Genomic DNA, 27,205 nt, shown 5'->3' with positions numbered 1-27,205 from the left:
TTAATTCAGTGTAGTTACTAAACATAAATATCAATTTATAGGAAACACAGATAACAGAGAAACATGTTTCTCAACAAAATACAGATCATACTAATCTCTATAAGACATACAACCCAGTTTTTCAAAGTTAAATAAATTAAGAGAAACCAGAGAGAAGCTTTGCACATTATTGAACACATGGAGGCACCTGAAGGGTGGTGTGCCCAGAGAGGACATGGAAGTTCCACGCCATGCCCCTTCCCATGTGCCTTGCCCTGTGCATGTCTTACATCTTTCTTTATCTGAGAGGCAGAGAAAGAGATAACTGGTTCATGCCCAAATGTCAACAATAGGAGCCTGGCACTCCACCCAGGTCTTCCAAGTGGTTGGCAGGGACTCCCACCTGCTGCCTCACAGGGTGTGCATTAGCAGGAAGTTGGAATCAGATGGGGATGGTGTTGTGTCCAGCAACCCATACAGAAGGACCAACTCAAGTTCCTGCTGCTCCGCTTCCAAACCAGCTTCCTGCTAAAGCATCTGGGAAGGCAGTGGATGATGGTCCACATACCTGAGACTCTGTCACCCACATAGAACAGGATGGAGTTCCTGAATCCTGGTCCAGACATGGCTGCTGTAGTCATGTGGAAAGTGAAGCAAAAGATGGAAGATCTCTCAATCTCTCTCTCACTCCATCCCTTTATTGTTTTACTTTTCAAAAAAATAAATAAATAGTTTAAAAAAAAAAAAAAAAAAAAGCAGACCAGACCTGTGACTTGAGCATGGCATTCCAATAGGATGCAGGCATTCCAAGCAGCATCATTTTTATTTTTTAAGGATAGATTTATTTATTTGAAAGTCAGATTTACACAGATGAAGGAGAGGCAAAGAGAGAAAGGTCTTCCATCTGCTGGTTCACTTCCCAACTGGCTGCAACAGCTGGGGCTGCGCTGATCCAAAGTCAAGAGCCAGGAGCTTCGTCCAGGTCTCCCATGTGGGTGCAGGGGCCCAAGGGTTTGGGCCATCTTCTACTGCTTTCCCAGGCCATAGCAGAGAGCTGGATCAGAAGTGGAGCAGCTGGGACTCGAACTGGTGCCCAGATGGCATGCTGGCACTAAAGGCGGCAGCTTCTTTACTCGCTACGCCACAGCACCGGCCCCATCAAGCAGCATCTTAACCAATGCACCAAATACCCACACTTTGTTTTTTTTTTCTTAAGATGTATTTATTTGAAAGGTAGAATTATACACACAGAGAGAGGTTTTCTATCTGCTGATTCACTCCCCAGATGGCTGCAACTACTGTGTCGGTCCAAAGTCAGGAACCAGGAACTTCTTCTAGGTCCCTCACATGGGTGCAGGGCCCAAGCACCTGAGCCATCCTTTGCTACTTTCCCAGGTGCATTAGCAGGGAGCTGGATTGGAAGTGAAGAAACCGGGCTTGAACTGGCGAACATATGAGATCATTTTAAGAGCCAGTGACTGGAATATGGAAATTTTATTACACCACGTATATAGGTAGTTACAGTGCATAGCCCCCAAATGAACTTCTAGAATTCATACCTTCTCACTTTTTTTTTTTTTTTTTAAAGACAGAGAGAGAGGTCTTCCATCCACTGGTTCACTCCCCAGATGGCCACAATGGCTGGAGCTGCGCCGATCTGAAGCCAGGAGCCAGGAGCTTCTTCCAGGTTTCCCACATGGGTGCAGGAGCCCAAGGACTTGGGCAATGTTCCACTGCTTTCCTAGGCCACAGCAGAGAGCTGGATCGGAAGAGGAGCAGCCGGGACTAGAACCGATGCCCATATGGGATGCCGGCACTTCAGGCCAGGGCTTTAACCTGCTGCGCCACAGCACCAGCCCCCAAACCTTCTCACTTGATATGGGCTTGACCTGTGATTTGCTTACAAAGACATGGCAGCTTCTACCTTCATGCTTATAACCCACTAAGTAAAAAAATCTAGCCTTCTTGCTGGACAGACTCTGTGGAGAAGTCATGGGGAAAGCAAGCAGCCTAAGTAGGGAGTCACCCTAAAACAAACTGGAGAGAAACCAAGGACTCCAGTGATGGTTCCCGCGGATCCCCAGTCAGTTAAATCCACCCTGATGAGGGGTTCGCGTACAGGAAATAAGTCTATGGAGGCTTCCAGCACCATCACACTATACAGAACGTAGAGCTTCTCTCTGTGTGTCTGGTCTGGATTCCTGACTCACAAAACTGTGGGAGATAACAAAATGGTTGTTGGTTTTGTTTTTTTTTAACATTTTATTTATTATTTTATTTGAGAGGTAGAGTTACAGAGAAGGAGAGGGAGAAACAGAAAGGTCTTCCATTCACTGGTTCACTCTCCAAATGGCCACAATGGCCGGAGCTGCGCCAATCCGAAGTGCTTCTTCCAGGTCTCCCACATGGGTGCAGGGGCCCAAGGACTTGGGCCATCTTCCACTGCTTCTCCAGGCCATAGCAGAGAGCTGGATTGGGTCCGGCACTGTGGCACAGCAGGTAAAAGCCCTGGCCTGAGCGCTGGCATCCCATATGGGTGCCGGTTCGAGACCTGGTTGCTCCACTTCCGGTCCAGCTCTCTACTATGGCCTGGGAAAGCAGAAGATGGCCCAAGCGGGCCCCTGCACCCATGTGGGAGACCTGCAGGAAGCTCCTGGCTCCTGGCTTTGGATCAGCACAGCTCCGGCTATTGCGGCCAACTGGGGAGTGATCCATTGGATAGAAAACCTCTCTCTCTCTCTGCCTCTCCTATCTCTGTTTAACTCTTTCAAATAAATAAATAAATAAATGTTTAAAAAAAAAAAAAATGGAAGCAGAGCAGCCGGGACTCGAACTGGGATGGAGGATTAACCAACTGTGCCACAGCACCGGCCCCAAAATGGTTGTTTTAATCCAAGTTGTTATAGGATGGCTGTTTACAGCAGTGGATAATTGAACACCAGTCTTTTTAATGTTTGAAACTTTTATAATACAAAGTTAAAGAAAAGAAAGTTACATTGATTATTACATCTTTTGTCAGTAACAGCAACAACAAACTTATAGGCTGGTGTTGTGATACACAAGTTAGGCTGCCACCTGAGATACTGGCATTCCACACTGGAAGCCAGTTCCAGTACTGGTTGCTCCAATTCCGATCCAGCTCCCTGCTAACTGCTAATGAGCCTAGGAAAGCAGCAGAAGATGGCCCAAGTGCTTGGGTCCCAGCGTCCCCTACCAGCCCATTTGGGGAAGTGAACCAGCAGATGGAAAATCTCTCTACTCTTTCAAATAAAATAAATACATCTTTAAAACAACTGTCACGATTTATAAAATTATACCATTAATAAGCAATACATTTTTATCTAAGCATGTACTATGGATATGCCTAGTGCATAAGATATTATGAGATCCAAGAGAACAATTTCAGGGTCTATATTTGTATTCAGTGCATAATAACCACTCTCAATCTGGCAAGCATCATATAGACACATAAACACGACAACTCATACATTAGCTGAAGAGCCTATGTTATTCCTAAAACTGTATTTTAGAATAATAATTACCCTTCACCAACTTTGCTGTAGATAAACAATAAAAATTTTCCATAGTGCACACACACTCAAAAGGCATGAGGCAGTTCTTCTTAAGTTGAATCAACGTTATTCAACTCCTGGCCCAACCTCAGCCCAGAGGAGCCAGAATCTAACAGCAGGGTCTACAAATTTACATTTCTAAGAGGCTCCCCAGTGATTCTTATGCACTAAAATTTAAGAATCACTGGGATAAAGGGTGTGACAGAAAGAGCTGCCTTCAGTTGTTCAAGGTTCTAAGAATTACAAGACAAAAAATAGAAACAGAACTCAGAAATCTTGATTAATGCACCACCCACCACAGCATGAGTAACTCCCAAAAATACAGCACTGGGAGATGATAAAAGTACTAAAAACCATTTAAAGTTATGAAGCTTCATATGCAAAAAATTGAGTTTTTAGTGGTTTCATGTATAGAAAGTCAAAATTTGGTCATCATTCCTACAGAAGGAAACATTCTCTGGGGACAGATAAGATTGCTCACAAAGAGTATGAGTAGCCCACCGAAGCTCCCAAAGTAAAAGAACTCTTAAATGTGTCTGCTCATGCAGAAGACAGAATAGCTCAATCAACTCCCGGTAAGCTTCCCCACAATTGATAAGGATGTGTATCAACCCACCCATACCACACTGAATGATCTCTTTAAGGAATTATTTCACTATTTAAATGAATAAATTTGTATTCTGGCTCCAGGCCTTCTTGTGTGAGTTTGGGAAGAATAAGTTCTCTGAAGATCTGATAACTCTGGTGAAATAAACTTGGTCACAGCTACTCTGAATACAACTTTCCAATCCTTCATTCATTTTGCAATTTAAAAAAGGGAAAAATTTTCATTAAGTCCTTTTTTAAAAAAACATTTATTTTATTTATTTGAAAGGCAGAGCTGCAGCGAGAGAAGGGGAGAGAGAGAGATCTCCTATCCAGGGTTCACTCTCCAAGTGGCTGCAACTGCCCAGTCTAGGCCAGGCCAAAGCCAGGAGCCAGGAGCCTTCATCAGGGTCTCCCACATGGGTGCGGGAGCCCAAGCACCTGGGCCATCTTCCATTGCATTGCTCTCCCAGGAGCATTAGCAGGGAGCTGGATCAGAAGTGCAGCAACTGGGACTCCTGAACCAGTATCCATATGGGATGCTGGCACTGTAGGTAGCAGCCTAAACTGTTGTGTCACAATGCTGGCCCCTTCAAGTCTTTTTTTTTTTTTTTTTTTTTTTTTTTTTTTTAAGATTTTATTCATTTATTCAAGAGGCAGAGTTACAGAGAGAGGGAGAAACAGAGAGAAAGGTACTCCAATTGCTGGTTCACACCCCAGATGGCAGCAACCGCTGGAGCTGAGCTGATCAGAAGCCAGGAATCAGAAGTTTCTTCCAGGTCTCCCATGTGGGTGTGTTAGGTAGGAAGTCAGATATTGATATTGAGGCCATGTGTGTATGAGAAAGGCCTGAAGCCCAGCATCTTGCCCTGCAAAGTCCTGCCCAGACCCTGATAACCTCCCAGGTGGGCCCAGTCCTTCCTCCAAGGAAAGCTCCCAGAAGAATTCTCTCTCCTCAGGACCTGATAACATGGGGCAATAAAACCTTCTCAGATGCCCTAAGGGAAGCCCCCCTACTCAAGGGAAGCCCCTCCACTCTGCCCTTGGCTGCCAGCACATCTGGGGAGGAATTTGCTAATTTTCAGCCAACAAACCCTTTCACCAGGACTCTCCATCCTTTGTCCTGGAGGAGAGGGAGCAGTGGGTAAACAGACTCCCTTAAAAACTTAGGGAGTCCAAGCAGACTGTGTCCTCAGCTCTCTGCCTCTCTACTGAGCCACCTGCCTGGCCTGCCCACCCTCCTGCTCTCCCTCCTTCTCTTCTTCCCTCCCTCCTTCCTTCCTTCTCTCCATTCAACCATGTAACCTCGCTCTTCCCCGGTCCTCCGAGCAACTGGGTGCTCTTTCTATCTGTCCTTTCCATTCTCATGGATGCCCTGTCCCCAGTAAAGCCTTAACACTCTGCTCTCTGTCTCATGCCTCAATTCTTTCTTGCGTGAAGACAAGAACCCCACGGCTTCCACCATAGCCTTCCCTCCAGTAACGGCTACAGGGGCCCAAGCACTTGAGCCATCTTCTACTGCTTTCCCAGGCCAATAGCAGAGGGGGATCAGAAGAGGAGCAGCCGGGACAAGAATTGGCACTGAAATGGGATTCTAGCAATGCAGGTAGAGATTTAGCCCAGTACACCACAGTGCCGTTCCCCCTTCAAGTCTTATAATTAGTGAAAACATTACTTAAAAGAAAAAGGGAGACAGATGTTTAGCCTAGGGGTTACAAAGCTGTGTCTCATGTCAGAATGCTTGGATGTGATTCCCAGCCCTGGCTCCTGACTCTGGAATACTTAATGCAGACCCTGGGAAGCAGCAGTGACGGCTCAAGTAACTGAGTTCCTGCCACCCAGGTGGGAGATGTCAACTGAGTTCCCAACTCCCAGCTTAGGCCTGGCCAGTCATAGCCATCACAGGCATTTGAGGAGTGAACCAGTGAATGAGACCTCACTCTCTCTGCCTCTAACATAAATGAAAAAATTTCTTTAAAAATAGACCAAAAGAACTCACAGGAGTGCTGGGAAAGGCTAATCAGTTAGTTCCAAAGAACTCTTACAAAGTACCTATTTTCTATTACTTCATTATGGTCTAAAATCTTTCAGTATTATAGGTCTAGAAACAGTTTTAATAGGATCCAAAAAATGTTCAAGCTGATTCAGAAAGTTGCTGATTTCACTCCTCCTGGACTTTCAAGACACCAAAGTAAATAGCAACAGTGCTATTGTAGGCAGAATTCTAAAAGTGTCCCCACCTCCTCCCAAGATTCTTGACCCCTGATTATCCAAACACAAAGGAAGTACTGCTGTTAAGGGACTTTGCAGACAGAATTAAGGTTACTGATCAGCTGACAAAGGAGTGAGCTGATCCTAAGTGGGCCCAGTGTAATCACAAGGGGCCTTACTAGGGGCCTTTGAAGTAGAAGAGGAAGGTAAAAGGACTGGAGAGATTCAGCATGGGAGAGATGAGGCAACACAGATCACAGAGATTCCAGGCATTTCATTAACAATCCTCAAGGACTTTGCATTGTTGGCTTTGAGGATACAGAAAAGGAGCCAAGAGCCAGGAAATGTAGGTAGCCTCTAGAAGCCAGAGAACAAGCCCTGGCCAACAGCCAGTAAGGAACAGCAGGTGTCATTTCTACAACTTCAAGGCAGTGAATTCTGCCAACAATCTGAAAAAGCCTGTAAGTGGATTCTCCCCCAGGCCTCCAGATAAGAGCCCAGGGCAGTCAATACCTTCATTTCAGTCTCATGGGACACAGGGCAACTAGGCTGAGGCTAACAGTCATCTGACCTACAGAACTGCAGGCTAGGTACTGTGGTGCAGCGGACTAAACCACATACTGGAGTGACTGAGATTGAGTCTGAACTCTGCTTCCGATATAGCTTCCTCCTAGCATGCACCTTCAGTAGAAGTAGCTGGGTCTATGCCACCCATGTGGGAGACTTGGATGGAGTTCCTGCCTCGTGGCTTTGGCCTGGCCCAGTTGTTGTAGGCATTTGGGGAATGAAACAGCTGATAAAAAAATCTATCTCTGTTGCTCTGCCTTTCAAATAAATAAAAATACTTTAAAATGACCTACAGATCTGTGAGATCATAAATTTGAGCTGTCTTAGGCCACTTAATATTTGATAATTTGTTACAACACCCACAGAAAACTAAGAGAGTGCCAAATGAGTAATCTGCAATGTGAAATTATTACTGCCATATCAGCCAGCATTCTTTCCTTTCAGAAAGATTACATGGAGCCAAATATCAGAAAACTGCTTGGTGAGTTAGGAGATTTAGCTACATATTTACTGTGCTGTGCTAACTGACAAAACCATGTTGACAAAGGTGTATCTACATGGCTGTCGAGTAGACCAGATATTCACTCTAGCTAATTAAACCACCCCTTCTCCTCCCTGGTCAGGGCAGGGAAGGACAGCAGCCCTTTCACTCTCTCTTTAAAGGTTTAAAGGTGGCAGCACAGGAATCAACCTAGATGTCCATCAACTGATAACCAGATGAAGAAAATGGGGTACATATACATGACGGAATACTACTCAACCATAAAAAAGAATGAAATCCTGTCTTTTGCAACAAATGGATGCAACTGGAAACCATTATGCTTAGTGAAATAAGCCAGACCCCAAAAAGATGGAAATCATGTTTTCTCTGGTTGGTTCTAATTAAATATATATATAGATATATACATATATATAACTAAAATATATAGAAAAAGGGAAGGGAAGGGGAGGGGAGGGGAGGGGAGGGGAGGGGAGGGGAGGGGAGGGGAGGGGAGGGAACCAAATGATGTATTTGAGCTAAACTGACATCTTGTGATTTGACTGCTGTATATAACCCTAATCTATACCCCTGTGGAACAGTGATCTTTTACTTGTAGAGCCCATTGTTTAGAGTAGCATTAAGCCTGTAATTAAATTATAAGGTAAATTCAAAGTATGTTATCACAAAAATTCAAAAAAAAAAAAAAGAAAAGAAAGGAAAAAGGAGGGAGGGAGGAAAGTATCAATGCATTCTTGGAATCATATCTATGAAATTCATGAAATCTATTCTCTTATATATCAATCAATAAAATATAGGGGCCAATGCTGTGGCGCAGTGGGTTAAAACCTTGGCCTGCAGCACAAGGCAACCCATATGGGTGCCGGTTTGAGTACCGGCTACTCTACTTCCTATCCAGCTCCCTGCTAATGCATCTGGGAAAGCAGCAGAGGATGGCCTAAGTCCTTGGGCCCCTGCACCCAAGTGGGAGACCTGGAAGGAGCTCATGACTCCTGGCTTCAGATCAGCGCATCTCTGGCCGTGGCAGCCATTTGAAGAGTGAACCAGTGAATAGAAGACCTCTCTCTCTCTCTCTCTCGGTCTCTGTCTCTACCTCTCTCAGTAACTCTTTCAAATAAATAAAATGTTTTTTTAAAAAAGATAAATAAAAAATAAAGTAAACCAACCCTAAAAATAAACATTGAATACCACCCCCTTACTCCCCCCAAAAAGTGGCAGTATAAACAATCATAGTCATATCTTATTCCAACCCATAAGTCAGTCTGTCCCTTCAAAGTGATTTTACACACAGTATTAACTCATTTGCTCTTCTGTTCATTTTATAACTTAACTCTCAAAGGATAACTAATGTCCCCAAAGTAGAGGGATAGAATGCCACACACCACCACTATCATGAAGCACACTGGCAGCACACACTGGACAGACAGTACCCTGGGTTGATGAGTATCAACCAACATACAGGGCAACATACCTCTTTACCTCACATTGGACAATACTGAAAAATACGTCCCTCAGTACCTTATAAACTGAAAACAAAAATGAGTGGTTAAGTCTAACTGTACTTAAATACCTTAGTAGCTCCATAAAACCCCAATAAAACTTACTGGATAATGATTATGAAATCCAGAAGAGGAGGGAAAAAAAGGGAAAGAGATATTTGGCGATAACTCCCAGACTAATACTTAAAAAACGATTGGAAATTCCCAGTAACGTCATCATTACCATTATTTCATATGTATGATCACTTTGATGTTTCTTGTACTCAAATCCTCGAGTGAAACACTGCAAAGAAAGCAAAATTAAGTTACTAAAACTTGCTTTAAAAATATCTCTTTAAAGGATAGAAGACAGTTTCTGGATACCCTTGTGATAGGTTTTTTAAAAAAATATATTTTTAATGGCTGGATTTATGACACAGCAGGTTAAGCAGATTAAGTTAATTCTGATGCCAGAATTTCAGATCAGAGTGCTGATTTGAATCCCGGCTGCTCTACTTCCAATCAGCTCCCTGCTAATGCACCTAGAAAGCAGTGGAAGCTGGCCCTAGGACTTGGGCCCCTGTCACCCACATGAGAAACCTGGGTGGAGTCTGAGGCTCCTGGCTTCAGCCTGGCCAAGCCCTAACTGATGCAGTCAATTTTTTTTTTTTGATAGGCAGAGTTAGACAGTGAGAGAAAGAGACAGACAGAGAGAAAGATCTTCCTTTTCTGTTGGTTCACCCCTCAAATGGCCACCACGGCCGGTGTGCTGTACCGATCCGAAGCCAGGAGCCAGGTGCTTACTCCTGGTCTCCCATGCGGGTGCAGGGCCGAAGCACTTGGGCCATCCTCCACTGCACTCCGGGGCCACAGCAGAGAGCTGGACTGGAAGAGGAGCAGCCGGAACAGAACCGGCGCCCCAACCGGGACTAGAACCCAGGGTGCTGGCACCGCAGGCGGATGATTAGCCAACTGAGCCACAGCGCCAGCCTGATGCAGTCATTTTGAAAGTAAACCAGTAGTTGAAATAATCTCTCTTTGTCATTCTGCCTTTCAAATAAATAAATAAATAATACATCTTTAAAATAGATAAATAAAATTTTAACTGATACATAATAATTAAACAAATCTATGGGGTACAGTGTGAAATTTCAATACCTGTAGACAAACTGTAATGCTCAGATCACGGTAACTGGCATATACATCACCCCAGGCATTTAACATTATTTTCATGTTGAGAACACTGTGTGGAGTTTTTAAGAATTAATTTAATCTTGTCTGAAGGCATAAGAGAATGGTACACTATGATCACAGCTTTTCAGTGCCTCTCAAAGAGAAAAACTCCACCTTCAGGAAGAGCACGAGCCCTGGCTCTACACTCACCATATTGCAGCAATTCCAGGACAAATACTATTTTCGTATTTAAAAATAATTTTTTTAAAGATTTATTTATTTTGAAAGCCAGAGTTACAGAGAGGGAGAGACAGAGAAAGGGAGATATTCCATCTGCTAGTTCACAATGGCCAGGGCTGGGCCAGGCTGAAGCCAGGAGCTGTGAACTTCTTCCAGGTCTCCCACGTGGGTGGCAGGGGCCCAGGTACTTGGGTCATTATCTAGCTGCTTTACTAGGCCATTAGAAGGGAGCTGGATCACAGCTGGAACAGCAGGGACATGAACCAGAGCCCATATGGAATGCTTGCAATGCATGCAGTTGGCGGCTTTACATGCTGTGCAACAACACCAGCCCCCGTATTTTAAAATTCTGAAATCAGAATTCTGTACATTTCACAACTTTCTTTAGTTGTTTTTATGCATCAACTTCTAAAATATGGATGCTTCTTATAATCAATAATGTTTTACATCTGATCAGACATGGTTATTTGCCATGTGACCTTGAGCAAGTACCTGAACTCTCTTTGCCTGAGTTTCTTTTCCTTTAAAACAGGGATAATGATCATCTTTACTCCATAGGATTTATAGTGGTGATTGAAGGGTTAATTCATGTAAAGTACTCAAAATACTAATTGGCACACAGTAAGCCCTTATAATTAATTAGTTTGTTCCCTTTTTTTTCACCTGAACAGAGGTTACTCTCCAACAAGACAATAAACAGTGTCATTAAGTGGAACAACCCGCCAGCTCTGTCTCCCGTAGTTCCAGTACTTTGAATCTACTTGCAAAACCAGCTTAAGCTGGAGATAGAGCGTCAACAGGCTGCCTCATCTATTTGCTCTGTTCCCTAGCTCTTCACTGGTAAAATGTGTAACGCGAGACTGACTGGAAGGAACGGACTGAACAATGTATGAGCAATCGATAGTAATCTCTGAATTACTACACCCATAAACCAGACAAGGAGAGGCAAGCCTCTCTTGACTGAGTTACCTGCAAGCAGAGGAAAAAAGGAGGTGGCCCACATTCAGCACACTTAATGTAAGGCTCCATCAGGTAGGAGGAGCAGCCTCTGCAGGGTGGCTTATCAGAGGGATCATCTAGGACAAAGAGAAAACAAATACACTGTTTCAAAACACCTATGGTTAGCTTAACTACAAAAAGATAAAAACCACAAAGGACCACACAAGTCATTGAACTGTGCAGAAAGGTTCACAGAGATAAGACGAACTCATTCCAACTAAGCAGCAAAAAAGTATGCTGCTTTTTATTTCAGGGCAGCTTTGCTGCTACCTACACTGTACTTGTTATTTCAAACCTCACATAAGCAGATACGGCCCACACACACAGATTTATAAACCCAAGATTTAAATGGCAGATTTCACGTTACCCACAGCTCACTTTTCCAAGGGGAAAAAGTATATACACACACACACACAAAAGTATACCTACACAAAACATACATACAGTAAATCTGACAAAACGGTAACAAGTGCTGAAGCTAGGCAGCAGCCATATAAGTATCACCACACTGTTCTTTCTTTCAACTTTTCTTTAAGTTTAGAAGTTTTTCATAATAAAATGTTGGAGGGAAAAAGAAAACTCATTTAAGCGTGTATCTTCAGATTTAAACTTCACATGAGCTGGGATTTAAACCCAGGAAAACTCCCTCCCTTTCCTGAAGGGAAGCACAGAACACAGCAGACCACCTCCCACTCCCAGCGACAGTGGTATGTCTCTGAGATACCAAGGCAAGGAGTACACTCTGAACTAGTAACAATGCAGACAAATGTGTCCCTGGCTGACTCCCCAAGGGAAACCCAGCAAAACTATTCTCTGTCATCAACTGCAGGAATCTAAGAGAACAAAGGCTTTGGAGGTAAGGGTTTACAGGTATTTGGTAACCTGGGGCAGGAATTCTCAGATTCCATAACAGCATTTTCCTCCCTGAAGTCCACGCAACACTATATATGTTTCAAAGTCTTTTTTCCCCCCACTTAAAAATATACTGTAGGCCGGCGCCGTGGCTCACTAGGCTAATACTCCGCCTTGCGGCACCGGCACACCGGGTTCTAGTCCCGGTCGGGGCGCTGGATTCTCTCCCGGTTGCACCTCTTCCAGGCCAGCTCTCTGCTGTGGCCAGGGAGTGCAGTGGAGGATGGCCCAAGTCCTTGGGCCCTGCACCCCATGGGAGACCAGGATAAGTACCTGGCTCCTGCCTTCGGATCAGCGCGGTGCGCCGGCTGCAGCGGCCACTGGAGAGTGAACCAACGGGAAAAGGAAGACCTTTCTCTTTGTCCCTCTCTCTCACTGTCCACTCTGCCTGTCAAAATATATATATATACACACACACACACACACACACACACACACACACTGTAGAGGGCTAGCATGTGGCATAGCAGGTTAGGTCCTGTTTGTGATGCTGGATATATAGGTGAGCCGGTTCAAGTCTTGGCTGCTCCACTTCTGATACAGCTTCTTATTATATACACCTGGTAAAGCAGCAGGAGCTGGCCCTAATGCTAGGGCCCCTGCCACCTATGTGGGAGACATGGATGGAAATTTTAGCTCATGCTTTTGGCCTGGTCCAGACCTGGCTGCTGTGGCCATTTTGGGGAGTGATCAGCAGATGGAAGACCTTGCTCTCTTTTCAAATCAACAGGTAAATTAAAAAAAAAAAAAAAAAAAAGGAAACATACTGTATTTTTTCCATGACAATACACATAAATCTTTCTCATTCTTTTTAGTGGCTGGTAATATTACATTGTGTCAATCATCTAAACTAATGGTTCTCAATTTCTCTCTACTAAGAAATTTTTTTAAAAGATTTATTTATTTATTTGAAAGGCAGAGTTAGAGAGGCAGGGGCAGAGAGAGAGGCAGAGAGAGTGAGAGGTCTTCCATCCACTGGTTCATTCCCCATATAGCCGCAACGGCCAGAGCTGAGCTGATCCGAAGCCAGGAGCCAGAACCTTCCCCCACGTCTTCCCTTGCAGGTGCAGGGGCCAAGGACTCGGGCCATCTTTTACTGCTTTCCCAGGCCAAAGCAGAGAGCTGGATAGGAAGTGGAGCAGCCAGGACTCGAACCAGCACCCATATGGGATTGCTGGCACTGCAGGCGGCAGCTTTACCCACTATGTCACAGCGCTGGGCCCACAAAGAAATTGTGGAAGTCCAAGGATGTACTTTTTTTTGTTGCCACAATGACTAGGGAGCACTACTGGCATTTTGCAGGCAGGGGCCAAGGATTCTCAGCATCTTGCAATACTTAAGACATTCCTATGCAACAAAATGCGACCTGTGTCCTTTCAAATATTCAAATTTGAGGTGAAAACCCTCAAATTACATGACCCAGGAATTAATATAATAAAGCAAGATATTTGAGTCTTAACATACATTGAAATCTCCAGTAAGGCAACCAAACAATTCTAGAAGAGACTATTTTGTTCTGCTCAGAACTTAACCAGGAGTTATTGTGCTTGTGGTACGTCTTAGTAATCAACACAATACACCTGAATCACTGTTTTTGTAGTTGTAGGATGCAGTGTTTCAACATAAGTACAAACATCTGACTACTTAATCTTCTCAGTGTAAACATACTGAGATATTTCATTTCATTGTAAATTACTTACCTTTACTAGGGTATTTCAAAAAGTTTGTGGGAAATGGAATTAAAATATGAGCTTAATGGCATCGGCGCTGTGGTACAGCAGGTTAAGGCCCAGACCTGCAGTGCCAGCATCCTATATGGGCACCAGTTCAAGTCCCGGCTGCTCCACTTCCAATCCAGCCCTGTGCTATGACCTGCAAAAGCAGCAGAAGATGGTCCAAGTCCTTGGGCCCCTGCACCCATGAGACCTGGAAGAAGCTCCTGGCTCCTGGGTTTGGATCAGCACAGCTCCAGCTGTTGGGGAATGAACCAGTGGATGAAAGACTCTCTCTCTCTCTCACTCACTGTCTCTCCTTCTCTCTCTCTGTGTAACTCTGACTTTCAAATAAACAAACAAATCTTAAAAAAAAAAAAGGAGCTTATTTTAGTGCAAAAATATCTTCTGCCCAAGCATCTGGGAGTCTTCAAAAAGTTCATGGAAAATGCAAATTATGAAAAAAAAAAACACATGGATTTCAATCAACTTATATTTATAAAAATTATTATTTATTTTAAATCTGAAAAGCAGAGATAGACGGAGATCTTCCATCTGCTGCTTCATTCCCTAAACGTCCACAGCAACCAGAGCTGGGTCAGGCCAGAGCCAGAGGCCAGAACTCCATCTGAGTCTCCCACATAGATGGCAGGAACCCATATACTTAAGCCATCATGTGCTGATTCCCAGGATGGGTAGAGACAAAACTTGAACCAATATGGGATGTGGGCATCCTAAGTGGAGTTTTTTTTTTTTTTTTTAATACTTATTTATTTCTTTGAAAGAGTTACAGAGAGAGAGAGAGAGAGAGAGAGAGAGAGAGAGAGGTCTTCCATCCGATGGTTCACTCCCCAGATGGCCTCAACAGCCGGAGCTGTGCTGATCCGAAGCCAGGAGCCAGGAGCTTCTTCTGGGTCTCCCACGTGGGTGCAGGGGCCCAAGGACTTGGGCCATCTTCTACTGCTTTCCCGGGCCATAGCAGAGAGCTGGATCAGAAGAGGAGCAGCCAGGACTACAACAGGATCCATATAGGATGCTGGCACTGCAGGCCAAGGCGTTAACCCAACGAGCCACAGCGCCGGCCCCCTAAGTGGAGTCTTACCAACTGTGCCAAATGCCCTACCCTAAAAGCACCTTTTGGTTTCATTTTTTTCCACAAACTTTTTGAAGTATATTTGGGTTTATCGCCTTTCCTATAGTTAGAGCATTATTTCTATTTTTTGAAATTCTATGTGTAGATATATTTGTATTATCTAAGTATTGCATTTTCAATGATAAAAGGGGTTTAAAATTATGAAATCCGTGGGTATCAGCAGGTTCAGAACAATTGCTCAGAACAATTAATCTAATCAGCTCCCTTTCGGTTGGTCAGCATTAATTTTGTTTCTGACTTTTCATTTTTAAAAAGAATGTTGAGATTAACAACTATGTGAATGTAATAGCTCACATTTATTCCTCAGGATATATATATATTTTTTTCCTCATTCTTGAACTGTTGAGTGTGTAAAAGACTGCTACAGGATTTTTAAGAGACCATTTATTTGAAAGGCAAGAGTTACAGAGAGAAGAGAGAGAGGGAAAGAAAGACATCTTCATCGCCAGGGTTACTCCCCAAATGATTACAATGGCCAGGGCTGGGCCAGGCCAAAGCTAGGAGCCAGGACCTTCATCCCAGTCTCCCATGTAGGTGACAGGGGCCCAAATATTTGTGCCATTTTCTGTTGTTTTCCCAAGAGCATTAGCAGAGAGCTGGATCAGAGGTGGAACAAACAGAATTCGATCCAAAACGCATATAAGATGCTGGTATTGCAGACGGAGGCTTAACCTGCTGCAGCACAAGGCCAGCCCCTGTTGCAGGATTTTGAGGCTCTCTGATACTGATATAAACAGCCAAATTGTTCTTCAAAAAGATATTCAGGAAAAAAAATATTCAGGAACTACCTGTGATGTTGCTACCCCAAATTAAATGGTCATATCAACTGACCCAGTTACTTGGGTTCTTGCCACCCCGTGGGAGACCGGATTGCCTTTCTGCCTCCTTGCCTTGGCCTGGCCCAACCTCAGACGTTGTGGGTGCTGGTGAGTGAACCAGCAGATGAAAGATATCTCTTTCTCTCTCTCTCACCCTCCCTTTCTGTCACTCTGCCTTTCAAACTAATTTAATTAAAAAGATATTCCAGAATTTTCTATAGCCTAGAACAGAAAGGCTTTCTTATTTTAACCATTATTCAAAATCCAGAGGCAATAAAAAGCTAACACCTGCTCTGCCACAACACCAACCCTTCAATATTGAATTTACTAAAAGTGATCATTCTGCTGAGGTTAATTCTCAGGAAATAAACACTGAGGTACTTAAGGGTAAAGGGCCATGATATATGTCACCTATCTCAAAGTGATTTGGAAAAGACACTTGGTATATGTGTCTATTCTTACAGTGGAGGGAGCGAGTGAGTACCAATGAAAAAAGCAAATGGACTGAAAGCTTAATAAGTGGTATGCAAATATCTTTTATATTCTTTTTTTTTTATAGGCAGAGTGGACAGTGAGAGAGACAGACAGAAAGGTCTTCCTTTTGCCGTTGGTTTACCCTCCAATGGCTGCCGCGGCCAGCGCACCGTGCTGATCCGAAGTCAGGACCAGGTGCTTCTCCTGGTCTCCCATGGGGTGCAGGGCCCAAGCACTTGGGCCATCCTCCACTGCTCTTTTGTATTCTTACTCTGGTAACTTTTGATAAGTCTGAGATTATTTCCAAATAAGTTGACCAATTATTTTATAAAAGGTGCGGGAAACTGCAATTTTAGTTTATATTCCCAGCACTGGATTTAGATCTTCTGTATGTGTAAAGCCAAAGAGTGGACTGAGGGCCGGCGCCGCGGCTCACTAGGCTAATCCTCCGCCTAGCGGCGCGGGCACACCGGGTTCTAGTCCCTGTCGGGGCACCGGATTCTGTCCCGGTTGCCCCTCTTCCAGGCCAGCCCTCTGCTGTGGCCAGGGAGTGCAGTGGAGGATGGCCCAAGTGCTTGGGCCCTGCACCCACATGGGAGACCAGGATAAGCACCTGGCTCCTGCCATCGGATCAGCGCGGTGCGCCGGCCGCAGCGTGCCGGCCACGGTGGCCATTGGAGGGTGAACCAACGGCAAAAGAAGACCTTTCTCTCTGTCTCTCTCTCTTACTGTCCACTCTGCCTGTCAAAAAGAAAAAAAAAAAAAAGAAAGAAAAAAAAAAAGATGCTATAGGTTCAAAAGACAAATCCCACTACTTTAAGTCTAACTCCAGGATAACCAGACTATGCCTGGTCTATTTTAGCTTTGTTTTTCCTAAGATCTAAGCTTGTATGTTTGTATCATGTGTTCAGTGGGCAGTCAATAAATACTGGCTGATTTTATTTGATACTGTCCTAATTTCTTTAGGATTGGCTAACTTCCAAGTGCTTATGTTTCTTTCTTGATCAACTTCAACTTGAGTTTGCCATTAACATTCCCCGGAGACTCGTTCCCACTGTACTTACTGCTAAAGGAACCCAAACGGTCCATCCCCTATTTGGCCAAGACTGCTGCTTTAATCTTCCTCCGGGCAGAGCTTCAAGATCTCAGAACTGGGCAACAGGTCCACTGAAGCTTGATGAGCCTCTATGAACAGACCAAAGGAGCACACGGATCAGAACACAATTCAAAGGGACAGGATGTGTGACATATTCAGCTCTGTCACATCCTAGCTTTGTAATGCTGAGAAACCATTCTGTGTCTGTAAGGCTGTTTCCTCCTCTGTAGAGTGGATACAGCAGTATCTTCCTCCCAACCTGCTGTGAGAATTAGGTGTCATGACCACATCTGTGCCCCGCCCTTAGAAGCCTGTGGTAAACACAATAAATAACCATTGGTTCTCTGCCCCGCAGCACTTCTCTCTTTAGCCCTCTTTGGAGAACTGACCCTTCCGCGTTTCATGGGGTATTGGTGGAGCTCCCAATCCCAACATACCAAGCTCAGCCCAACAGAAGCTGAAAGCAGGAGACTTCTTGCTGCAATCCGGATCTTGAGTAAGACACAGGGGCAGCAGGCACCTGGTGCACAGCCTTCACTGTCAAAGAGTCTGACACTTGAGGTCTGCCACTGTGAGCCCTGTTTCCAGGGTGGCCCATCTGTTTACTCCTCCCTCATTTCCCTATCTTTCCAACAAAATGTAATCTGAATGATTTCTGTTACTGGAAACCAAGGAATCCTATCCATTACGATACACATTTACTCATTAATGTATTCCTTCAACAAAGTTACAGGGGCTGGCACTCTGGTGCAGCAGGTCAAACTGCAGCTTGAGACACCAGCACCCATATCCAAGTGCCAGCTGCTCTGCTTCCAACCTAGCTCCCTGCTGATACACCAGGGAAGGCAGTGAAGATGGCCCTAGTATTGGACCCTCAGAGTTTCTGGTTCCCGGCTTTGCTCTGGCCCAACCCTGGCCATTGTACACATTTGGGGAGTGAACTAACAGATGGAAGAGCAACTGATCACTCTTTCTCCCTCTATAACTCTCCAGGAATTGAATAAATAAATCTTTTTAAAAAATGTACAAAAGTACCTTTTTTTTTTTATTTTTATTATTTTATTTTTTTTTTTTTTGACAGGCAGAGTGGACAGTGAGAGAGAGAGAGACAGAGAGAAAGGTCTTCCTTTGCCGTTGGTTCACCCTCCAATGGCCGCCGCGGCCAGCGCGATGTGGCCGGCGCACCGCGCTGATCCGATGGCAGGAGCCAGGAGCCAGGTGCTTTTCCTGGTCTCCCATGGGGTGCAGGGCCCAAGCACCTGGGCCATCCTCCACTGCACTCCCGGGCCACAGCAGAGGGCTGGCCTGGAAGAGGGGCAACCGGGACAGAATCCGGCGCCCCGACCGGGACTAGAACCCGGTGTGCCGGCGCCGCTAGGCGGAGGATTAGCCTAGTGAGCCGCGGCACCGGCCTCAAAAGTACCTTTTTTGAAGGCAGAAACTTATTGTTTCACCCTAAGCAAAAAAAATCCTCTTTATTCTATACATCCATGATTTTGTCTTTTTTTTTCCAGATTTTTTTTCTTTTTTAAAGTTCTTTTTTCTTTTCTGGCACTTTTCACATTCTTCTCGATAAGAACACCTTCTGTATATTTTCCCCCACTTTTAAACTAAATGAAAGCAGGGACTGCATCCAATACAAAACTTTTTATTTATTTATTTGACAGGTAGAGTTATACACAGTGAGAGAGAGACAAAAGAAAGGTCTTCCTTCCATTGGTTCACTCCCCAAATGGCCGCTACGGCTGGCGCTGCGCCGATACGAAGCCAAGAGCCAGGTGCTTCTTCCTGGTCTCCCATGCAGGTGCAGGAGTCCAAGCCCCTGGGCCATTCTCCACGGCCCTTCCGGGCCACAGCAGAGAGCTGGACTGGAAGAGGAGCAGCCGAGACAGAACCCGGCGCCCATATGGGATGTCAGCGCCACAGGCGGAGGATTAACCAAATGAGCCATAGCCCCGGCCCCTCCAATACAAATTTGTATATCTTTAAAGTACCAAACACTGTGCCAAGCATGCAGAAGGAACTCAATAAACCTATAAATACTGGACAACTAAATGCTGGTTCTACAAAAGGATAATGCATAGTTCTCCCGGAGTGACTTCTTTCCCCCAGAAATCTTTGGCTGGCAGAATAACTCATCATGACACTCGGGTAACACGGCTGCCAGTAAACTCTGCCTTTTTGGTTGAGGTGGATGGGTCTCCCTCTGCTGGAAATAAACGTTGATCTCTGGAGAAGAACGAGCTTAACAAGGGCACGTTACACACCCAAGAACAGAGCCCCATTTACAGAGCTGCTGCGATTTTCCACGTGCTGACTGGCAGCGCGCTAGGCAGAGTCTGAGGGATTAGGCTTCCTGCCTAGCGTCCCACAGCTAGTGACACAGACGGCCAATTAAGGGTGTGCAGGAGGCAGTCTGAGGCACACCCCCATGCCACAAAGCACGCTACCGTAATTAGGCACAATATCGACATGAGCAAAACCGTCTTTCCTCCTCTTCTCACAAGAGACTGCCTCGTGACACTGACATCCACGGCACAGTGGGCGCTAGCTGCAAATCAACACGGGCCAAATTCAAATCAGTGCCTGGCAGGCGGCGGGGAGGAAAAGCTGTGGAGCTGGACGGCCCAGATCCAAACCTTGGCTTCGCTCCGGAGCCGCATGCTCTTAGGCAAGTCACTGGATGGATCTGAGCCTCGGCGCCACGACAGGGCCTAAACGCCTCCTAGGGGAGGAGCATTTGGAAACTCAACGGGAAGCGCCGGGGCCGGGCGGCACACGCACCGGCTGCAGTCGGCGTGACCACGCGCACCATTGCAGAGACGGGAACACAGAGGCTTGGACCACGCGAGGCCGCGCAGACGCGGGGCGGGGCCCAAAGGGTCAGCCGGAGCCCGGCGCCGCCCTCCCCCACAGCGCGGCGTGACACCGCCCGCCGCCGCCGCCGCCGCGAGGGCACACAGCTCGCTCTCCGTCGCCGTCGTCCCCAATGACCCCCTAGCCCCACAGCGTCCCGGTCTCCCCGCCAGAGGGGCTCGCGCCCCGCCGCCTCCCTGCCGGCCCCGCGCCGCCTCGCGCCTCACCTCTCCGCGGCCCCCGCCTCCGCGCCGAGGATCCGCCAGCCGCGCGCGCGCGCAGCCCGGCCTTGCGTGCGCGCTCCCGAGCGGCGCAGTCGCGAGCGCGCGCCGCCTCCGCCCCTTCCCGCGGCGGTCCCCAGCCTTGGCGGCCCCTGCCCGGCGGCGCCGCCCCTCTGCCTCTAACCCGGCCTCCGCCGCGCGCCCGCCGCCGCCGCCGCCGCCGCCGCCGTCCCGGTGCCTGAGCACTGGGAGCATGGGGCTGAGCCGCTCGCCTGACTCTTGAGTCGGACCCATAATCACTTTTCCCGTGTGGCGCGTGGCCCGTCGCCAGAGGCTTCCCGGTTCGTGGTGCCGTTCGATCCCCTCCGGAGTGCGGTGAGGCGGACCGGGCCGGTACTGTCTGGGTTTGGGGGTAAACATTGCCGCCTCCACCCCTGTGGAGGGCCTGGGCCCGAGGACGGCGAGCCGTGGCCGCCTCTCCCGTGCGGGCCTCGCAGTGCCGCTCATGGATTTTCCAGGCTGAATGAATGGCTTAGGGGTGAGGAGGGTACCTTTCATTCAGATGCTTCTGGAACGTGGAAATTGCCTTCTTTGGAAAGAAGCAGTCCCACTTTGGGCTTCAGAGGCCCAGATGGAGGCACTTTGATGAGAGGATGTGGTGGTCCACTCTGATGGCAATCTTGAGAGCTAGGTATGTCCCAACACCTCTTACTACTACTACTACTGATTCGTACCTTAGCTACCGATTGTCGAGTACCGATTGCATGCCAGGCATTGCGCAAAGCAGATTACACATACAGTCTCACTTTAAACAAGCGTGTGAGGTAAGCACTAGTATTATCCCCAACCTCCAGGGGCAGAGATTGTGGCTGCAGCGTAGAGACCGCATTGCTAGGAAGCATTGGGGAAGGGGCTTTGATCCAGGATTTATCTGAACCATGATATTGTTATATCTGTTAAGAAGTGTGTCTGTGATAAATTTTCCCAACCTGCTTTAGAATTCATTTACCTTTTCTACGTGTGTGGTCCCTTTATTCATTTTTTGGTATACAAGTAAATGCAAGATAATCGTATTTGAAAAAATTTGTATGAGCCAAAAATAATGTGAAAACCACCTCCTATCACGCTAAGTAAGCAGATAACAATTTGGTATATACCCTTTAAGACATTTTCTTAAACATCGTGTCAATAAATGTATTATACATTTGATGTATTTTACATTTGATGTATCCTAAAATCTCTTCATTCATTCACTCATTCACTCAACAGTTATTTAATGAACAGACACTTCTGGGTGCTGGGAATTCAGCAGCAAACAAAGCAAAGTCTATTTGCCATGGAGCTTGTATAATGGGGAGATTGGCAGTAAGAAATACACATATAACTAAATAATAGATAATGACCAGTAATGCGGTAAGTTTTATGGAAAAATCTATAAAGGGAAATAAAGGAATAGGAGGGATGCAGCTTGAGACGCTAAACCCTCAGAATCTGCCTAGCATGGTGCCAATCAGCACATGGAAAATCGGAGCAGTTCTGTAAATGGGGAAGGTTTCTTTTAGTTACAGTAGATGAGGAGGGCCTCAACAGAGGAGGCCCAGTAAGCAGCAGTCTGATGATTTAATGGGAAAGGGAGCTGGCGGATTTCTAGAGGGGAACTGTTCTAGGGGAAGAGGAACAGCAAGTGGCCCTGAGCTAGGGGCTCTTTTGGCATGGAGAAGAAGCATGTGGCAGGAGCACAGCTCATTAGAGCAGTAAGATGGAAAACAGGCCCAAGAACAAGATTATCTGTCGTCTTATAAACCGTAGTTGGACTTCAGATCTCATTGGGATGGGATAGAATACCAGGAAGGGTTGACACCAATGCAGTAATCAGATTGGTTTTTGAGGGGTCACTCTGGAAGCTGTGGGGGGAAATGAATGGTAGAAGCATTAAAATGACCATTTAAGCAGAAGTTGTCCTCTCACACAGCGGTTTACTAACATTGGTGTTTCCCCTGCACCTTTACACCTTTCAGACCACAAGAATGAGACAGGGTCCGTCACGGAGGACATAGCTTCACTTCGCATCTTTTGTCTCACTTAAATTGAAATTCTTGAGTCTAGCTAGGGCATACATCCAGATCTGGATGTCATAATTGTCAACAAACTGAATATGAGTCATCAGTGTTGTGCCATTGTAGGAAAAACAGGCCCACGTAATAGTGGGATCTGTTCAATAAAAACAGCATTCAAGCACTCGGAAGTTACCCTTCCACTTCAAACTGATGTTAGGCCCTCCCTAGAAGTCTGAGCTCCAGAGACTGGCATAGCACAGTGGGGTAAGCCACAGTATGATAGCAGCATCCCATATCAGAGTACTGGTTTGAGTCTTGGCTACTCTACTTTTCATCCAGCATTCCTGCTAATGTCCTTGGGAAAGCAGTGGGACATGGCCCAACTACTTGGTCCCCTTTCACCTGTGTGGGAGACGAGGCTAGAGTTCCTAGCTCTTGGCTTTGTCCTGGCCCATGCCTGGCTGTTGCTACCATTTGGATCCTTAACCATCAGATGAGCCATCTCTTTGTGTCTCTCCCTCTCTCTCTAGCGCTCCCTTTCAAATAAGTTAGTAAGTAAGTATTTAGAAGAAAGAAAGAATTCTGTTTAGTCAGTGTGCTTAAACTATAGAAGAAATTAAAATGCACAGTGAGAAGAACAGTAACACTGATTAAGGCAGTGTTTTTCTGGGTTTTTGCCCTAAGCAATGTAGTGGACAGTGGCATTGCTTGCAAGATCGGCTGAAGGGAATGGGAAAGACCCAACTGGAGGAAGAACAGATTTGGGGGAGAAATAAACTGTTCTGTTTGGACCTGTGTTTTGCATTGTGCCTGGAAAGGACAAAAGTCTAGAGCTCAGTGGAGATGTTTGGGCTACAATCATGTAACTATATTAGAATTCTTTCTTTGTGTATCTTCCCCAGACAGAGCGTGAGAACACTGTCCTTTCTTCTTTGTAACCTCAGTAGCCAGAAATGTATCCTCAGGAAGTATTTGTGAAATGAGCAAGTGAAGGCCAAGATAAGAATGAAGTCATTTAGGCTTCTATAAGGAAGAAAGAAAAGATATGCATGCTGTGCTCTCAGTAGAGGTCCAAGCACTTCAACATCACTGGCCAGTAGGGTGACTGTAATTCCTGTCCTGCTCAGGACAGTTCCACTTTATACTGTTCTCCCTATATGGTAATTAATATTGCCTGTCTCAGTCTCAGAAGAATCTGTTTGTATAGTAAATATGTGTGTCACTAAAGGCTTATTTGTTTATCTGAAAGAGTTACAGAAAGAGGGAGAGACAAACAGAGAGAGAGAGATCTTCCATTTGCTGGTTCACTCCCCAAATGGCTGCAATGGCCAAGACTGGGCCAGGCTGAAACCAGGAGCCCAGATCTCAGTCCGGGTCCTTCACATGAGTGTCAGGGACCCAAGTACTTGAGTCTTTGTCTGCTGCCTCCCAGGGTGCCCATTAACAGGAAGCTGGATTTAGACTCGGAGTGGGGACTTGAACCCCAGCACTCTGGTATAGGACACAGGGTCCCAAGCAGCGTTTTATGCACTAAACACCTGCCCCCCATTTTGTTATCACCATCTCATCTACAGTCCATTCTCCAGCCAAGCAGAAGTATGCCTATTTCTCTTTTGGGAAGCTTTTTTATTTGAAAGGCAGAGTTACACGCATGCGTACGCACACACACATACACACACAGAGGAACAGTGAGATAGAAAGATCTTCCATCTACTGGTTCACTCCCTAAATGTCCACAGCAGCTGGAGCTGGGCCAGGCTGAAGCCAGGAGCCAGAAATTCCATCTGGATCTACGACATGGATGTGGGCTTCTGCTGCTTTTCCAGGTGCATTAGCAGGGAGCTGGATTGCGATTGGAAATGGATCATCTGGAATTTGAACTGGCGCCCATATGGGATGCTGACCTTGTAGACGGCAGTTTTACCCACTACACCATAATGCAGGCCCAGCCCTCTCCCTATTGAACCATTTCATCTTTTCATGACTTCCTTTGCTGAGGTGCCTCCCACCTCAGCTTGAACATCACTTTCTGAGAAACACCTCTCCTGCCCTCTCAAGCCGTGGGAAGTAGACCTCTGACATGCTCCCAGTATACCCTGTATTTAACCTGTCACAGCAAAAATGACCAAGTGCCTCCTTCATCCTTCAAACATCTTTCCTCTTTGGGCCAGAAATTTACATTGATAATCTTATTATTACTTTAATAACATTCAAGTCAATCCATTTTGGACCAGTATTTTTGAAGATTAACCCTCAGGACAGATTAATGTCAAATTCTCCAAACCCTTTCATTCTTAACTAAAGAAGTCAACTTTTTTGTAAAGATTTATTTTATTGGCCGGCGCCGCGGCTCAACAGCCTAATCCTCCACCTAGCGGCGCCGGCACACCGGGTTCTAGTCCTGGTTGGGGCACCAGATTCTGTCCCGGTTGCCCCTCTTCCAGGCCAGCTCTCTGCTGTGGCCAGGGAGTGCAGTGGAGGATGGCCCAAGTCCTTGGGCTCTGCAACCCATGGGAGACCAGAAGTACCTGGCTCCTGCCATCGGATCAGCGTGGTGCGCCAGCCGCAGTGCGCCGGTCGCGGCGGCCATTGGAGGGTGAACCAACGGCAAAAAAAGGAAGACCTTTCTGTCTCTCTCTCTCACTGTCCACTCTGTCTGTAAAAAAAAAAAAAAAAAAAAAAAAAAAAAAAAAGATTTATTTATTTGAAAGGCAAAGAAAGAGGGAGAGACAGAGGTCTTCCATCTATTGTTTAAATGGTTGCAACAGCCAGGTCTGGGCCAGGCCATAGGCAAGAACCAGGAATTCCAACCCAGACACCCTTAAGCGTGACAGGAGCCCAAGCACTCAGGCCATCTTCTGCTACTTTCTCAGGCACATTAGCAGGGAGATGGATCAGAAGCAGAGCAGCTGGGACTTGAACTGGTATTCATGTGGGATGCCAGCATTAGCAGGTGGCAGCTTAACCCCCTAAATCAGAACACTGGCCTCAGAAATAGGCTTTTGAATGAGAAACCCAACAAGGAAAAGTCTATGCTTTAGTCAGGCTCCATAACATGACTGCCGCTGACTTAAAGTATCCCCGGAGCAGCTCCTCATCTAATAAACTGCTGTAGTTAGAATAAAAAATGCAATTTCCTTTTTTTAAAAAAAGATTTATTTATTTGAGAGGTAGAGTTACAGACAGTGAGAAAGACAGAGGGAAAGGTCTTCCTTCCGTTGGTTCACTCCCCAGATGGCTGCAACGGCCAGAGCTGCGCCCATCTGAAGCCAGGAGCCAGGTGCTTCTTCCCAGTCTCCCATGTGGGTACAGGGGCCCAAGCACTTGGGCCATCTTCTACTGCTTTCCCGGGCCATAGAAGAGAGCTGGATTGGAAGAGGGGCAACGGGACTAAAACTGGCGCCCATATGGTATGACGACGGCACAGGTGGAGGATTAACCTACTGCACCATGGTGCCAGCCCTAAAAATGCAGTTTCTAAGCTCCCTCCCTGTGGAAGTAACACTCTGTCATGTTGTCATGTCTAGTTACTTATGTCCTGAGTGCTGGAAGGCTTTATAAACTCTTATTATCTAATCTATATTTTTCATGTAACTGATGACTGTAGTTTGATACACAGAGATAGAAAGTCCAAAAGCCTAGCTATGCCTTCTGGGCTTCAACTTCTTCTCCTTGTTAATCTGAGATAAAGCTAGTCAGTGTAAATTAGGTACTTAGGTCCTGGAGCAGACCACTTTCCCGACTTCAGGGGCTCTTGAAGGCCAGGAGCCTTCCCGTGACATACTCAGTAGAGAGGATTTCACCTCACAAAAGGCCTGAGTCTCAAGGGTTACAGCTTTTGGAGTTCAAACACTAAGGCTCTTTCACGGAGCCCTGGCTCCCACGCTGCCTAGCTCAGGACTGAGTCCAGCCTGCGCCGCCACCTCTTCCATTCAGGGACATTGCCCGCCCTCTCCAGGCGCCCCTCCTCATCTTTCTCCTTTGTGCCCATACTACTCAAAAGGGAATCAGTCCCTTTCCGGCCAGAAAGTTCCTAGACTGCTGTACAAGGGAGGCTGCAAAGAGTTTGTGGGAAATGTGCATTATCTTTATTTTTACAAAAGATTTATGTATTTAATTTATTTGAAAGATAGAGTGACAGAGAGAAAGGGAGAGAGAGAGATCCTCTATCTGCTGGTTCACTCCCCAAATGGCTGCAGTAGGTGAGGTTGAGCCAGGCCAAAGCCAGGAGCCAGAAACTCCATCCGGGTCTCCCACTGGGTGGCAGGGACTGAAGCACTGGAGCATCAGTTGCTGTGCCCCCCACCCTCAGCCCTAGCACATGAGAAGAGAACAGGGTTGGAAGCGCAATGGTTAGGACTCAAAGCAGCACTCAGATTTGGGATGCTTCATCACAAGTGGTGGCTTAACCCACTGGGCCACAATGCCAGCCCCATGTGCCTTATCTTTTAATGCCATTTTCCACTAACTTTTTAAAGTGCCTTCATATAACTTGATTCCCCTACTGTGACCAGTCTGCACAGGAATTGGAAGCACCTTCTGATAACCTATGATGTAACACCATTTCCGGTGTGTAGGTCTGCATAAGTAAGAGGAGCACTGA

The 27,205-nt window shown here is 46.1% G+C and overlaps 2 protein-coding genes across 10 annotated transcripts in view; one reads left to right on the top strand and one right to left on the bottom strand.

Moving 5' to 3' along the window:
• Positions 1-20,678, bottom strand: part of TADA2A (transcriptional adaptor 2A) — a 56,935-nt gene extending 36,257 nt beyond the window's left edge. For 2 of the 6 annotated variants that reach the window (XM_002719249.5, XM_051824704.2), the window contains exons 1-4: positions 20,552-20,678; positions 17,437-17,557; positions 11,274-11,380; positions 9,136-9,195 (exon numbers count right to left, since the gene is read on the bottom strand). In XM_002719249.5, the coding sequence (XP_002719295.1) occupies positions 9,136-9,195; positions 11,274-11,380; positions 17,437-17,461 (192 nt within the window). In that variant the 5' untranslated portion in view covers positions 17,462-17,557; positions 20,552-20,678. Of the gene's footprint in view, positions 1-9,135; positions 9,196-11,273; positions 11,381-12,488; positions 12,604-13,915; positions 14,088-17,436; positions 17,558-17,905; positions 18,001-20,551 lie in introns of those variants that run through there. The other 4 variants (XM_070061047.1, XM_051824702.2, XM_070061048.1 and 1 more) reach the window with 4 other exon arrangements.
• A 74-nt stretch (positions 20,679-20,752) lies between these two features.
• Positions 20,753-27,205, top strand: part of ACACA (acetyl-CoA carboxylase alpha) — a 318,070-nt gene continuing 311,617 nt past the window's right edge. Inside the window, exon 1 of one of the 4 annotated variants that reach the window (XM_008271159.4) lies at positions 20,753-21,236. In XM_008271159.4, coding sequence (XP_008269381.2) covers positions 21,199-21,236 — 38 coding nt within the window. In that variant the 5' untranslated portion in view covers positions 20,753-21,198. The remainder of the gene's footprint in view (positions 21,237-27,205) is intronic. The other 3 variants (XM_008271164.4, XM_051824672.2, XM_008271162.4) reach the window with 3 other exon arrangements.

This window comes from Oryctolagus cuniculus, chromosome 17 (genome assembly GCF_964237555.1).
Source record: "Oryctolagus cuniculus chromosome 17, mOryCun1.1, whole genome shotgun sequence".
Taxonomy (NCBI): domain Eukaryota; kingdom Metazoa; phylum Chordata; class Mammalia; order Lagomorpha; family Leporidae; genus Oryctolagus; species Oryctolagus cuniculus.
The sequence above is the reverse complement of the archived record's forward strand: the minus strand, read 5'-3'. Positions and strand labels throughout refer to the sequence as shown.